This window comes from Prionailurus bengalensis, chromosome D1, assembly GCF_016509475.1.
Source record: "Prionailurus bengalensis isolate Pbe53 chromosome D1, Fcat_Pben_1.1_paternal_pri, whole genome shotgun sequence".
NCBI lineage: Eukaryota > Metazoa > Chordata > Mammalia > Carnivora > Felidae > Prionailurus > Prionailurus bengalensis.
Genome location: NC_057346.1, coordinates 74757933 through 74773459, shown reverse-complemented (window position 1 = coordinate 74773459; position 15527 = coordinate 74757933). Strand labels below are relative to the sequence as shown.

The 15527-nt window shown below is 38.2% G+C and overlaps 1 protein-coding gene across 4 annotated transcripts in view; it reads left to right on the top strand.

Moving 5' to 3' along the window:
* The window catches only part of HPS5 (HPS5 biogenesis of lysosomal organelles complex 2 subunit 2), a 43621-nt gene that overhangs the window by 327 nt on the left and 27767 nt on the right, over window positions 1-15527 (top strand). For 3 of the 4 annotated variants that reach the window (XR_006297565.1, XM_043582376.1, XM_043582375.1), the window contains exons 2-6: window positions 5264-5427; window positions 10787-10897; window positions 11308-11372; window positions 11832-12024; window positions 13376-13509. Coding sequence is in view for 3 of the 4 variants with exons in the window: in XM_043582376.1 (XP_043438311.1) it covers window positions 5320-5427; window positions 10787-10897; window positions 11308-11372; window positions 11832-12024; window positions 13376-13509 (611 nt within the window). In the remaining variant the exon portion in view is untranslated. The other variant, XM_043582377.1, reaches the window with a different exon arrangement.

Here is a 15527-nt window from a genome sequence, read left to right as displayed (position 1 = left end):
CTTCTCTCCTCAAGAGATCTGAATACAGTGTTAAAGATATCGCTGCAGAAAAGTTACTAGTTCCGCTAGGGAGCTTCTTGTGGCCAGGGACTGTGTCCGGCGATGGGTACAAAGAATGTTGACTGCATGATGCATGTATGAATCGCCATTTCTCTGTGGTGAAGCGTTCTCTGATTATTAACTTCTCGGGTAGAAAGATCCCACTATGGAATGGTGGAATCTCGTATTTACCCTTCGCATAGTATCTTTGCTTTTTGCTTGATTCCATCTTTTCCGTCCACGTAACTAGTGGGGGGGAGAAAGAATGCTGTGATTTGCTTTTAATGTGTAAGCAGCAAACACTGTGGTCCGTTGGTGAAATGAGTACTAGGGCGATGATAAAAAGCCTTTTCTTAATCCTACTACTCGTTTATGTTACCATAAAGGATTGCATGGAAGTGGAAAGGTGATTAGATTAGGACTCAGGAGAAGTGGATTCTAGTCACAGCTCTACCTCTCAGGAGCTCTGTAACCTTGGGTAAGCCAACCCCTCAAGAAGTTGTTTTACTGACTTTGGTAAGCATTTATAGCCACCTTCTAATTGTTAAGTTGTTTGTTTGTTTTTTGGCTAGAGGTGTGCAGGCTTGACAGAAGTAGTATTTAAACCCAGCTTTGCAGAAAGGTAGGATTTTATTAGATGGATGAAGATTCAGAAAACAGTATCTATTGAACCACAGAGGCACAGGAAGTTTATACAATGAAAGAGAAACAAAAAATAGCAAGGTATAGTTGGACAATAGGGGTAGAGTGGAAGATGGGGCTGGAAAAATAAATAAGGATGAGATCATAGATTAAGAGGGTGAGCTTTCGAAGGTTTGTACACTGACTGATTTCTTTTTAAAAGGAGGTACTGAAAAAATCTTGTGATTATGGAAAATTGCAAACATAGACACAAGTAGACAGGATAATAAAATGAACCCCATGTACTCATAACCCATTTTCAACAGTTGTCAACATTCTACTGTTTTTATTACAGAGAATTTAAATGTGTTGGTACTTTTTATATGCATTGTCACATTTGATTAATAGTAGATTTTTATTTGAGCTCAATTCTATGGTATGTAAGTACCAGCTAGGATGATTATATTTGTGTGAAAATTCCTTTGGGTTTTAGTTGAATCAAAAGTGTGACATGGCTACTTTAAAAACGGTGCTGTTTTAGGTTATAACATAGAAATTTAATGTCCAGATCAAGGAAGTTACTGTTTCTATTCTAGTCTTTGTTATTCAGCCACTTCAGGTGTATTATGTTCAGTTCTAGGCACCATATTTTTGGGCAAACTAAATGGCCTTTGTAGAAGGTTGACAAGAATAGAGGAAGTTAGTTAATTGTCGTGTCAGAAATTATCGAAGAATTGGGAATGCTAAATTTTTAGAAGACCTGATAACACTTTTCAAATACTGAAGGGTTGTTTTGGGAGAAGTAAACATTCCTTTAAACTGCAGAAGACACAATTAGAAATAATTAGTAAAAGCTCTAAGTGAGCAGATTTCAATATTAAAGAGAGAGAGAAAAAGAACAAAGGAAAGTATAAATATAGAGTTGGCTTAACTCTATACCATCTTAATTCTTTTTTTTTTTTTTAATGTTTTATTTATTTTTGAGACAGGGAGAGACAGAACATGAACAGGGGAGGGTCAGAGAGAGGGAGACACAGAATCCGAAACAGGCCCCAGGCTCTGAGCCGTCAGCACAGAGCCCGACGCGGGGCTCGAACTCACGGACCGCGAGATCATGACCTGAGCCGAAGTGGGCCGCTTAACCGACTGAGTCACCCAGGCACCCCATATACCATCTTAATTCTTAACTATCACCCCGCAACTTCTCTTGAGAACTGACATTGCTGACGCTGTTTCTTTTCCGTTCTCACTTCCCATTAAATATATATTTTTTGAAAATTAGGAACCTTGTTAGTTTAGTTTTTTTTACCTCATTAAATTATAACTTGCAGGACACTGAGATCAAGGCCCAACGGCCTATCCACTTCAGAGTTTAAGATCACAAGTGGAAGAGATAGACAATGTGGACTTGATGTTGTTCCTTTCCAGCTTCTTTAGGATCTTATACCATGGATTTATCTTTTTCTTGTGTCTTCAGTCTTTTTCATTCTAAAGACTCTTAGCTACTATTTACAAATCTGTTTGAGTCTCTCCTGGTCAGAAAGTCCAGAGAGATTTTCTCCTTTTCCACCAGATTTCTTGAGTAATTGAAAGGCCTTGTCTTTACTACCTTACTACCCACCACTTTTCTTAAGTCTTTGTTTTCTAGGGTGTGCCCACAGCACTTCACAGAAATTATGTGATTGCCTAACACCAAATCCTTTGATGTCTTTCTGTTGCCTACCAAATTAAAATTTCTTCAGGTTCTTTGGTTTGAAATGAGAAGTGTTTCATGCTTTGTGTTGAATTACTATTCCACTTTTATTTTTCATTACTCTGTTCCTTGTATCCTGTGTCTCAACCAAAAACTAAACTTGTATTCTCCAAATGTATCCTCTGTATTTTTGCTTATTGCTGCCCTTACCCTTTCCTTCTGATAAAAGCCTATTCAGCTCCAGTGCTGCTTCCCTTAGGAAGTTTTCTACAGTTCCCTTTAACTCAGTGTGAAATGTGATTCTTCTGTCCTTTAAGTTCCAACATAGCATTCTGCTTATGTTTTCCTTATTAGGTGTGTGTGTGCGCACGTGCATGTTCTTTTTCTCCCTGTTTATAAAGTGACTGATTTCCAGAATTATTTTGTCATTTCTACCACTGTGTCTCATATTTCACAAGGAACTCAATAAAATGAATGAGTGAAAAGAATGATAGTTTTTTTCTTAGGTCAAGAATTCTCAAAAGAAGTCTTTTTCAAAGATTTTATTTTATTTTATGTTATGTTTGTTATGTTTGTTATGTTATGTTATGTTATGTTATGTTATGTTATGTTATGTTTATGTTGGAGAGAGAGAGTGAAAGAGGCAGAGAGAGGACACAAGAGAATCCCAAGCAGGCTCTGCAATGTCAGTGCAGTGTAGCTCAAACCCACGGACCATGAGATTATGACCTGAGTGGAAATCAAGGGTCGGGATGCTCAACTGACTGAGCCACCCAGGCATCCCTAAAGATTTTAAGTAATCTCTACAGCTGACATGGGCTTGAACTCAAAATTCCAAGTTCAGGAGTTGCATGCTTCACTGACTGACCAGCCAGCTGCCCTGGAATTCTTAAATATTTTGAGTATAGGACTACTAAAGATTTGGTTTTCTTTTTGGACTATTATTCTTATACTAAGAATAGTATAACGAAGAGGAGATAAGACTATATTATGTGTATGCAATAAAAAACATCGTAAGCTTATGTGTGTTTTGCCACTGGAAGGTACACTCCATGAATGTTAGGACTTTGTTTTGTCCTCTGTTTTATCTTTCCAACCTAGAACAGTGCACAAGTTGGTGCTATTGTAACTGAACAAACATGAGTTCCCTCTTGTGAGTCAAGGTAGAAACTAACTACAATGGGTAGAGTTGTTGCACAAAGGAAACTTTATTTGCAGCAAACAAGGAGATCACAGGGAATAACTTTCAAAGCCATGACTCCCTGAGAAAGAGTGAATGTTTGTTTGTTTTAGAGTTAGAATGAGTATTTAGATAAGGGAGACTTGTCACCTCTGTGCAGAGGCCCACGCATGCTCCTTTAGGAAATATGCTTATATGTACATAGTATATCACGTAAAGGAGGCTTGCGCTTCTGTTTAGGTGGAGATTCTCATATTCAAATGAGGTAAAAGTAACTGTCGGTCACTCCCTGGATTACTCCGTAGTCCATCTGCACTGGCATGAGTCGGGAGGTGAGCTCAAACTGGTCAGGGTGGTTTGGGCCACCAGAACTCCTATCCAGGCACTTGTTGCTTGAGGGGTTGTTTCAGTTTCCATCACATGATGCTATGCCCCTCTGGTCTTTTGCCTGAGTTAAGAGGTAAGCTGGAAAGAAGAGCTTAAGGAAAAATGTGGGACAGAGGTTGGTAGGAGCAAGCAGGTGAGCAGTAAAGGTTGAGGTTTGGGGTCTTGCTGGTAACACTATGTACATATTTGTTGAATAAATAAATAAGTGAATACATGTTCTGAAAAAAACCTGTAAATTAAAAACAAGTGCAAGCAGTTGTTTCTGAATTTTTCAGTAGTGTTTGCTTTTTTTTTTTAACGTTTATTTTGAGAGAGAGTGTGGGAGGGGAGTGGGGAGAGGCAGAGAGAGAGAGAGGGAGAGAAAAATCCCAAGTAGGTTCCGTGTCATCAGTGCAGAAGAGCCTGACACAGGGCTCGATCTCATGAACGCTGAGATCATGACCTGAGCCAAAACCAAGAGTTGGGCACTCAACCTACTGAGCCACCCAGGTGCCCCTATAGTGTTTGCTTTTATTCTTAATTTGGCATGTTACAAAAAAATGGAGAAAAGTTAAATTAACGGGTAAGAATTTTCTTGAATTTTGTTTCTTTTCTGGAAGCTGGTGCAATTTGACAAAAATATACACTTGAGAGTTGCTGAACAGTTAACTCTTGTGTTAGTGTACAAAGTCTCATTGGTTATTTAGCATTTGCTGCTTTGTATTCCTATTCCTATTCATTCCTATCAGTTTTCTTATTGAAGCTCTTACTTTGAGCTTTAATTCTCTGTACCTTACTTCCCACTTAGTAGGTGCATTCATTCATTTAACAGATACTTACTGAGCCCTTGATAGTGTGGAGAAAGAGATCCAGAAGTGTGTTTCTATTGAGCACAGTTAAATTATTGGCTGATAACTATTGAATTTGCTCATAAGGGTTTATAGTTTGAAGCCTTTACAGAATGTTGCCTTTTAATGAGAGACTCTGAAAGGTAGAGGAAGATTTACAACTCCAAAAGTACAACTGAAGTTGCTATTTTACCAAAGAGGAACTTGACCAATTTTTCTCTTACATCCTCCGTTCTACCTACTCACACTGTTAGATAAATAGAGTGGGACAGGATTATGGAGGGACCTTGAGAATCTGGGCTTGATTCTCTGGGAGCTTCAGAGTCAAGGAATGATACAGTACATGCTGATGGTTGCACATAATGTTATCTATGTGTGTTTTCTTTCCTCGTAGATGCTAAGTACCTCCAAAGTAGGGATCCTTGTTCCTTTCTCCTGTTTCTCCATGGTCTCTATATATCCATTAAATGCTTGCTAACTAAGCAAGGAGCTTCTAAAAATTATATTTTTTTGCAGGTTTTATTCAGGAATACTGTGCCTGTCACTCAACGTAGTTTCACGATTCCAGCTAAATGACTTTTGTGCCAGTGATACCGGAGTCCTACAGCCATGTACTGGCAGAATTTGAGTCTCTGGATCCATTACTTTCAGCCCTGAGGCTGGACTCCAGTCGTCTAAAGGTGAATTTCTTGATCCGTGTATCTGTTTCATGTTCATATTTGTATATTTTGTGCACACTGTTAATATATGCTCCCTGCCTATATGTTCTTTATGTTTAATGGAATCATGGGTATTCTTCCCTGTGCTAGTAATACCTTACATACAAGTAGCATGTTCATAGGTCTTTCTTTTTTCTTTTTTTTTGTATTAAAAACATTTTTTTTTATATTTGAGAGAGCGAGAGGGAGACAGAGTGTGAGCGGGGGAGGGGCAGAGAGCAAGAGGGAGACACAGAATCTGAAGCAGGCTCCAGGCTCTGAGCTGTCAGCACAGAGCCTGATATGAGGCTCGAGCCCACAAACCGTGAGAACGTTTCTTGAGCCAAAGTTGGATGCTTAACCCACTGAGCCACTCAGGCGCCCCAACTCTTTCTTTTTCTTTTTTTTTTTAACTTGTTTTATTTTTTATTTTTTTAAATTTACTTCCAAATTAGTTAGCATATAGTGCAACAATGATTTCAGGAGTAGATTCCTTAGTGCCCCTTACCCATTTAGCCCATCCACCCTCCCAAAACCCCTCCCGTAACCCTCAGTTTGTTCTCCATATTCATGAGTCTCTTCTGTTTTGTTCCCCTCACTGTTTTTATATTATTTTTGTTTCCCTTCCCTTATGTTCATCTGTTTTGTCTCTTTAAGTCCTCAGATGAGTGAAGTGATATGATTTTTGTCTTTCTCTGACTGACTAATTTCACTTAGCATAATACCCTCCAGTTCTATCCACATAGTTGCAAATGGCAAGATTTCATTCTTTTTGATTGCTGAGTAATAAATACTCCATTGTATATCTATACCATATCTTTTTTATCCATTCATCCATTGGTGGACATTTGGGCTCTTCCCATACTTTGGCTATTGTTGATAGTGCTGCTATAAACATGGGGGTGCACGTGTCCCTTCGAAACAGCACACCTGTATCCCGTGGATAAATGCCTAGTAGTGCAATTGCTGGGTCGTAGGGTAGTTCTATTTTTAGTTTTTTGAGGAACCTCCATACTGTTTTCCAGAGTGGCTGCACCAACGTGCATTCCCTTCCCAACTCTTTCTTGATTTACTTTCTGAGCTATCATTTGAATTCTTTCCCATTCTTGAAAACCATGATATTGATTGTTCAGATTTTTTTTCCTTCACAATAATCTTGCTGTTTTTCCTAAGAAAGTAATGTATTTGGTTGAAAATAAATAGTATAAATGAGTATACCATGTTGCATTTTAAGCATCATGGACCACTGCAGTTATACTAAGCTCATTACAGAACAAGGAGTTTGATGTACCCTCCATTTTAGGGAACAGAGCAAAAGCCATTAGCTGTGTGGGATAAAGTATGTGCTTCCCTCAAACCCTGAGTTCTTTTGATAAACTCAGGAATGACATAGTGAAGAACAAATCTTATGACCAATTCCAAAATAATTTCATTCTTATACTTTTGCTCCCCCACCCCAGTAATTTTCTAGCCTTTAAGCAGAAGAATAGGATGTAATAGGCAAAGTGATATGAGCAACACTCATGAGGGGTTGATTTCAGTTAGACTTTTTTTTTTTTTTTAAGTTTATTTTTGAGAGAGAATGAGCAGGGGAGGGGCAGAGTGAAAGAATCCCAAGCAGGCTCTGTGCTGTTAGAGCAGAGCCTGACACAGGGCTTGAACTCATGAACTGTGAGATCATGACCTGAGCTGAAATCAGTAGTTGGATGCTTAACCTTCTGAGCCACCCAGGTGCCCATCTTTAATCCATTTTGACTTTATTTTTCTGTAGGTGAAAGAAAGTGGTCCAGTTTCATTCTTTGCCTGTTGCTGTCTAGAGTCCTCAATACCATTTGTTGAAGAGTGTCTTTTTCCCATTTATTCCTCCTTTGTTGAAGATTAATCGACCATATAATTGTGCTTTTATTTCTGGGTTTTCTGTTCTATTCCCTTGATCTGTGTGTCTATTTTTATGCTAGTACTATACTGTTTTAATTACTACCATTTTGTAATATAACTTGAAATCTGAACTTGTGATACCTCCAGTGTTTCCAAAATTGCTTTGGCTATTCAAGACCTTGTGTAGTTCCATGCAAAATTTAGGATGGATTGTTCTAGTTCTGTGAAAAATGCTGTTGGTGTTTTGATAGGGATTGCATTTAAACTATAGATTGCTTTGAATAGTATAAACATTTTAACAATATTCTGCCAATCCATGAGCATGGAATATCTTTCCATTTCTTTGCATCGTCTTGGATTTTTTTCATCAGTGTTTTATATAGTTTTCAGAGTACAGGATTTTCACCTGTTTGGTTAAATTTATTCTTAGATATTTTATTGTTTTAGGGGTAGTTGTAAATGGGACTGTTTTCTTAATTTCACTTTCTGCTGCTTCATTGTTAGTGTATAGGAATGCAAAAGATTTCTGTACATTGATTTTGTATCCTGTTAGCTTACTATTCATTCATTTATCATTTCTCCTGGTTTTCATTTATCAGTTTTAGTGGTTTTTTGATGGTGTCTTTAGTGTTTTCTCTATATAGTAACATGTTGTCTGCAAATAGTGGGAGTTTTACTTTTTCCATACCAATTTGGATGCCTTCTATTTTTTTATGTTGTCTAATAGCCATGTCTAGGACTTCCAGTATTATGTTGAATAAAAGTGGTGAGAGTGGATATCCTTGTCTTGTTCCTGACCTTAAGGGGAAAGCTCTGTTTTTCACCATTAAGTATGATGTTGGCTGTGGGTTTTTCATATAAGGTCCTTATTGTGTTGAGGTATGTTCCCTCTAGACCTACTTTGCAGAGGGTTTTTATCATGAATGGATGTTGTACTTTGGCAAATGCTTTTTCTCCATCTGTTGAAATGATTATATGGTTTTATCCTCTTATTGATGTGATGTCACATTGTTTGTGAATATTGAACCATTCTTGTCTCCTGGGACTAAGTCCCACTTGATAAAGATATAATATTTTTTTGATGTGTTCTTGGATTCAGCTTGCTAATATTTTGTTGAGGATATTTGCATCGATATTCATGAGAGATATTGAACCGTAGGTTTTTGTTTGTTTTTGGTTTTTTGTGGTGTTTTTATCTGGTTTTGGTGTCAGGGTGATACTGGCTTCATAGAATGAATTTGGAAATTTTTCTTCCTCTTGTTTTTTTGGAACAATTTGAGAAGAATAGGTATTAACTCTTTTTTTTTAATGTTTGACAAAATTTTCCCGTGAAGCCATCTGGCCCTGGAGTTTCTTATTACTGATTTAATTATTTTGCTGGTAATTGGTCTCTTTAGATTTTCTATTTCCTCCTACTTTAATTTGGTGAGGTTATACATTTCTAAGAACTTATCCATTTCTTTCAAGTTGTCCAATTTGTTGGCATATAGGTTTTTATAATATTCTGATATAATTGCTTGTATTTCTATGGTGTTAGTTGTGATTTTTCCTCTTTCATTAGTGGCTTTGTTTATTTGGGTTCTCTTTTTTTTAACAAGTCTGGCTACAGGTTTGTCAATTTTGTTGATCTTTTCAAAGAACCAGCTCCTGAGAGCCCCTGGTTTGAGTGTCTGACTCTTGATTTTGGCTCAGGTCATGATCCCAGGGTTGTGGGATCAAGCCCCACCTTGGGCTCTGTGCTGAGCATGGAGCCTGCTTAAGATTCTCCTTCTCTCTCTCTCTGTCTCTCTCTGTCTCTCTCTCTCTCTCTCTCTCCCCCTTCTTCTCTCCCCCACTTGCATGCATGCACTCTCTCTCTCTCTCTCTTAAACACACACACACCACACACACACACACACACACACACACACACACACACACTCAAAGAACCAGCTCCTGGATTCATTGATCTGCTCTATTGTTTTTTTTAGTTTCTATATCATTTATTTCTGCTCTGATCTTTATTATTTCCTTCCTTTTCCTGGGTTTGAATTTTATTCTTCTTTTTCTAGCTCTTTTAGGTGTGAGGTTATTTTTCCTGCTTCTTGAGGTAGGCCTGTATTGCTATAAACTGCCTTCTTGGAACTTCTTTTGCTGCATCCCAAAGATTTTGGACTGTTGTGTTTTCATTTTCATTTGTTTCCATGTAATTTTTAATTTCTTCTTTAATTTCTTGTTTGATCCATTCATTGTTTAGTAGCATGTTATTTAACCTCCCTGTATTGTGCTCTTTCCAAATTTTTTCTTGTGATTGATTTCTAGTTTCATAGTATTGTGGTCAGAAAAGATGCATGGTATGACTTCAATTTTTTGAATTTGTTGAGACTTGTTTTGTGGCCTAATGTGTAATCTATTCTGGAGAATGTTCCATGTGCACTTGAAAAGAATGTTGCATTCTGCTGTTTTAGGGTGGAATTTCCTGAAGATGTCTGTTAAATTCATCTATTCCAGTGTGTCAAAGCCCCTGTTTCCTTGTTGATTTTCTATTTGGATGATATGTCCATTGATCTAAGTCAGGTGTTCCAGTCCCCTGCTATTATTATGTCACTGTATGTATATATAGTGTATATGTATTTGTATACACACACACACACACACAGACACACACACACACTATTAATATATATATTGATTGTTTCCCAAAGGCTTTCTTTTTTTCTGACTCTTCCTTTTACGTGGTAAGGTAAACCTTTCTAAGAAACCCCAGCAGGCTTAGTCTTATTAGCTGGAGTTTAGTCAGATAGCTCTCACTAAGCTTCAGGAAAAACTGAGTAAATGAATATTTAGATTTTCCAGCTTCTGTGGTGGAAAGCAAGGTTGAAGAGGGTTGGGAGTGTCTGTTCATCAGCAAAGCAACAAATTTTGCCACAGGGTGTTGGGCACAGCATGGCCACTGTTTTCTGTGGTAGATAAGGAAAGGAATTAGCAGGCTGCGGGTCTAACAGCATAGTGACCTGCATCTGTGTCCTCTATAGTCTCACCCATTCTAAAAGCTGTGGGTGATTTGTGTGCTAATTATGTGGACTAGAAGTGATTCAAGTGAGTAAATGGTTAAAGCAGTTGCTTTATCCCCTGGGGACTTACTTGGTCTTTCATCTTTGTGGTCAGCAGTGGAATGATTTAGCCAAATTACACAAAAGATGAATGATCTGATAACTGGATTTTGCCAAGGGAAAATTACTCATTTGTATAATTGAGCCTATTCAGTCATTTTGAGATTTAATTAAAAATTTAAAACCACAATGTTCTGTCTGTGTCTTGTGCTCGAATGAGAAGCTGAGTGCCGTAACATGGTGTCCAGCTGGGCAGGAAGTGGGGTGGGGAGCAACCTGCTACACAGATCTTAGTATTTATGTCTATTAGTTTCTTTTATGTAGTTACGTGACTACGATCATCTCACCCTTGTCTGTTTACATGTTTTCAGTGCACGAGCATAGCTGTGTCTCGGAAATGGCTGGCTTTGGGCAGTTCGGGAGGAGGACTCAATCTCATTCAGAAGGAAGGCTGGAAGCACAGGCTTTTTCTTTCACACAGGGTAAGCTTAATTAATCATAGTTCTGTCATACCATTCGGAGTATCTTTCATAAATCCCAATTTCTCCATTATGAATAATCATTTGGAGTAAAAGAGGAATGTAAATCTTGAGATTTAAAAATAAAAATGGGGTGCCTGGGTGTCGCAGTCGGTTAAGCGTCCGACTTCAGCCAGGTCACGATCTCGCGGTCCGTGAGTTCGAGCCCCATGTCGGGCTCTGGGCTGATGGCTCAGAGCCTGGAGCCTGTTTCCGATTCTGTGTCTCCCTCTCTCTCTGCCCCTCCCCTGTTCATGCTCTGTCTCTCTGTGTCCCAAAAATAAATAAACGTTGAAAAAAAAAAGTAAAAAAAAAAAAAAAGTAAAAAAATTACCATTTTTGAGAAGCCTAATATTTTTCCTTTTGTGTTCTAGGAAGGTGCAATCTCTCAGGTTGCCTGTTGTTTACATGATGATGATTATGTTGCTGTAGCTACCAGGTAAGAAACTGCTTTAAAATTATCTGATCTTTTCTAAGTACATTTTAAATTGACAAGCCCTAGTTATGTGTTTTTTAGGGTGGCTAACCATCCTGGTTTATCTATGACTGTCCCAATTTTAGCACTGAAAGTCCTGAGTCCTAAGGAAATCTCTCAGTTCCCAGCAAACCAGGACAGACATTTGGTCACCCTATGGTTTATGGAAAATGTCAGTATGACACAACAACATTTCAGTGGCCTTAAAAGCGAAAGGTAACAGAGATAATTTAGAACATCTTAAGTTCTCTTGTACTGGATTTGTGGACTAAAGAAAGGAAATTAGTACCTTGACTTCCTACTTCCTTTTTTTGACAAACAGGAGTTTGCATATATATTTAATATAACTCATATTGTGATACAAATATATTGTACCTTTTTGACCCTTGCCAAAAATTTGCTTCTGTGATTCAATTCTTACAGTCAAGGTCTCGTAGTTATTTGGGAATTAAATCAGGAGCGTCGTGGGAAACCAGAACGAATTTATGTGTCTTCAGAACACAAAGGCCGAAAAGTTACAGCTCTCTGTTGGGATACAGCTATTCTTAGAGTTTTTGTAGGTGATCATTTGGGGAAAGTTTCTGCCATCAAACTCAACACTTCTAAACAAGTAAAGGTGAGAGCCAGTCCAATTCTTTGTGTATGTGGTGAGATAGAAGATATTGTCTTAACAGAATTTCAGTTGAGGGACACAATTTTATCTACTCTTTCTTGGGGGACTGATCTAGAGCCCACGCTATTAATTTTGTGGAGAACTGTTTATGTGTAGCCTGGTTTAGCTTAATACTGTTGCAGGATGGCTTCTGTGAGCTAACTTCAATAATATGCACATTGTCTATTACAGTACTCTGTAATTTACCTATATGGCTCACTTAAATAAAGCATTACTACTAAACTGTTAATAAAGATAAGATGCCGCTTTATTAGTTGTGTGAATAAAATAACAAACATAGAAATGGTACTACTTGCCCAGGCTCCTATTCTCTTGGTCCCTGATTAAAAGAAACTCATGAGTCTAGGTATATTTTTTTTTACAATGGATGTAACTTACTGTGAACTGAATCTTAAAGGCACCTCCTGGATTGTGCTCAGCTGCACGGGTCCCAGGCTTCCTGCCAAAGTTGTTGCAGTAGAAGGGTTGAGTATCAGGTTACCCTGACAGAATGCTCCAGTCTCTCATTAAGGCAGAGCAGACCAGGGGTGCCTAGGTGGCTCAGTCGGCTAAGTGTCCGACTTAATTTCAGCTCAGGTCTTGATCTCATGGTTCATAAGAGCTCCGCATCAGGCCTTGTGCTGATAACACAGAGCGTGGTTGGATTTCTCTTTCTCCCTCTCTCTCTCTGCCCGTTCCTCACTTGTGTTCTCTCTCTTTCTAACTTAAAAAAAAAAAAAAGGCAGAGCAGACCAACTTCTTACAGTCCCTCTCCTCCAGGACTGTTAAAGTGGGGAACTTGGCTTATTTCCATGTAGGATCTTGGCAAAAAAGAAGAAATCTAACTACCATTGGCTAAATTATTTTATTTTAATTAACATCAGAATATTCTTCTGGTTTGGTCATGGTGACCCTCCAAAGTTGCCACTTGATTCCTAACATATTTTTGATCCCAAATATAGTTGGAACGTTATAGGTAGTATAGTCCTAATTTGTCTTTTTTCCGAAGGAAGAAGTACTGTCTTCTGTGTGACAAAATTCTCTCACATGTTCCAAAACTTGTTTCACCTTGTTATTCCAATTTCTAAGATTAGATAACCAGAAACAGTCTTAAGAGTTGTCTTCTACAGTTACGTAACAAATTATTTCACAGAACCTTTAAATGAGTGAAGCTTTGATATCCTAACAGGCAAATTAAATTTTGACCCATTAAAAATTTTTCTTTTGCTGTCCAAAGTTACTTTCACTTAAAAGGTAAAGGAGATCACATGTATATGTAAAGATAAATCTTCTTTCCTTATCATGTCTTTTTTAGGCAGCTGCTGCTTTTGTGATGTTTCCTGTTCAGACAATAACAACAGTTGACTCCTGTGTTGTCCAGTTAGATTATTTGGATGGAAGACTACTTATATCCTCACTTACTCGATCCTTCTTGTGTGACACTGAGAGGTATATTGACCAACTGTGGGTCATAGGTTATGCAGAATTCTAGAACTTTCGGAGACTTAGAAGTCATTTAGTCCAAACCCCTCAGTTCAGTAATACAGATGTTAATGAGGAACAAGCTGTGTGCAAGCTGATGTTAGGGAGTAGGAAAGACATAGAGGAGACTGAGCCAGTGGGCGACGAAGACAGATGTTCACTTAACTCTCCATGAAGTGGGGTCAAAGAGTCATGAGGGAAGGCCAAACAAAGGCCTGTTTTGATATGGGGAATCAGGAAGTCTTCCTTGATTAAATTTGTTGTTGTTTAGATTTGTTGTGTGTTTAGTAGAATGTTACTAATGGGTAAAACTGGGTGAAGAATAAGAACTTTGTGAATATCTATTTTATTGAAATCTCAAGGGTGGAGTTAAGGTTCAGTGAATGGCAAAGAGGTGTATTGGAGGTAGCTGTGAAACACCAGAACAGAAACATCTTGAAATCAATATTATGTGTGACTGTGCTGAAGTTCCTCAGCCATTCTCACTGCAGGGAAATGTTCACTGGTGGTTCTTTTTTCCCCACTACCATATTCTTTAGGACCAGCCACTCTTTAAACTATTTATTAAGGAGAATTTTGAGCATACCTAAAAGAATTGTATATTGAACCCCCATGAACCCACCAGCCAGCTTCAATAATTTTGATGATGATTTTGGTAGGCTAAATTTGGAGTAAAACAGGAAGGAAGGGACATTTTAGGAAGGAACAGTCTCTTGTGGAAAAGTGAGAAAGAATTGGGCATATTTTAAAACCTTCCAGTCTGGCGTAAGTAGGGGAGTTGTGGAAGATCGAGTTGGTAAATTGGTTCCACAGTGAGAGTGACAGCCTTAAATGTCACATTAATTAGGTGGGGTTTTAGATCATTTTAAGAAGTGTGCTTAAAGAATATCAGGGTTTGAAAATTGATTTCATTAGAACTATCCAGGCTTGGAAAGTCTTTATGTATTTCCAGGACTTCATGTATCTCTTAGAAGGCTGCTATTTTAGAAAGCAGGAGTTGTTTATTACAAAAGGTTTGAAGGAGTGTTTGCTGACTGTCAGGGATGGTAGAGGGAAGGTTGGGAAGAAGGTGTACTTTGTATTTATTTTTTTGGATGGGGAAAGGCACGTGGGAAGGAGGCCAGTTATAGCAGGTGGTAGGTGTGTGATATCAGAGAACCTAGCTGGATAGCAGAGAGGCAATGGCCAGTTTACATGAAATTCATGGGAAGGAGGATGTATCTGGTTCTGACTTGTTTCAGACTATATACATCAGTGATGAAGCTTGTCTGATATCACACAGCTGAGAAGAGACAGGTGAGACTACAACCTTTCTGTCTTGATTCAGTGCCCTTGCTCTTAACCTCACAGTTACCTCATACATCCTTTGAACGTTGGACCTTTGGTCATTAACTCCACGCTTGAGATTTTGGGGAAGTATTTGTTAGCTTCACCAAATTGGTAACTATTCTTCATCTGTAGGTGTCCAAGTTTACAAAGTGGCCCTGTGTAGAAAGCTATATGATAGACTTTATAAAAAAAGGCCTAAGTAAGTAGAGGTTTATTTTTCCTTCTGTGCCGTGGAATTGCTGATCTTCATTTTCCCATTTCACAGGGATGTAGCTAGAGTTGGTTATGAGAATAACATAGATTCTGCTGCTAAAATAACACATTCTAGAAATGCCCACTTCCTGTTAGCTAGAATTCAGTTTGGGGGGACATGAATAGTACAATAATTTTAAAATTCATTTATGTTTAATTTTTTTTTGTTTGTTTCAACTTATATTCCCTCCCATCAAATAGCATTAAAAAAAAACAACAACAAAAACCAACGGGGGCTCCTAGTAACTAACGGAAGTGATAGATAAGAATTTGCTTCTCTTGCCAGCCGCTGGCTACTTTGTCAATATCATTGATGAGCAAGGTGGATCCTGGGAAGAAATAGAATAGAAACAAAGAACTATGGTATAGTGGAGAGAACACTGACTAATGGAAACTGGCAATAT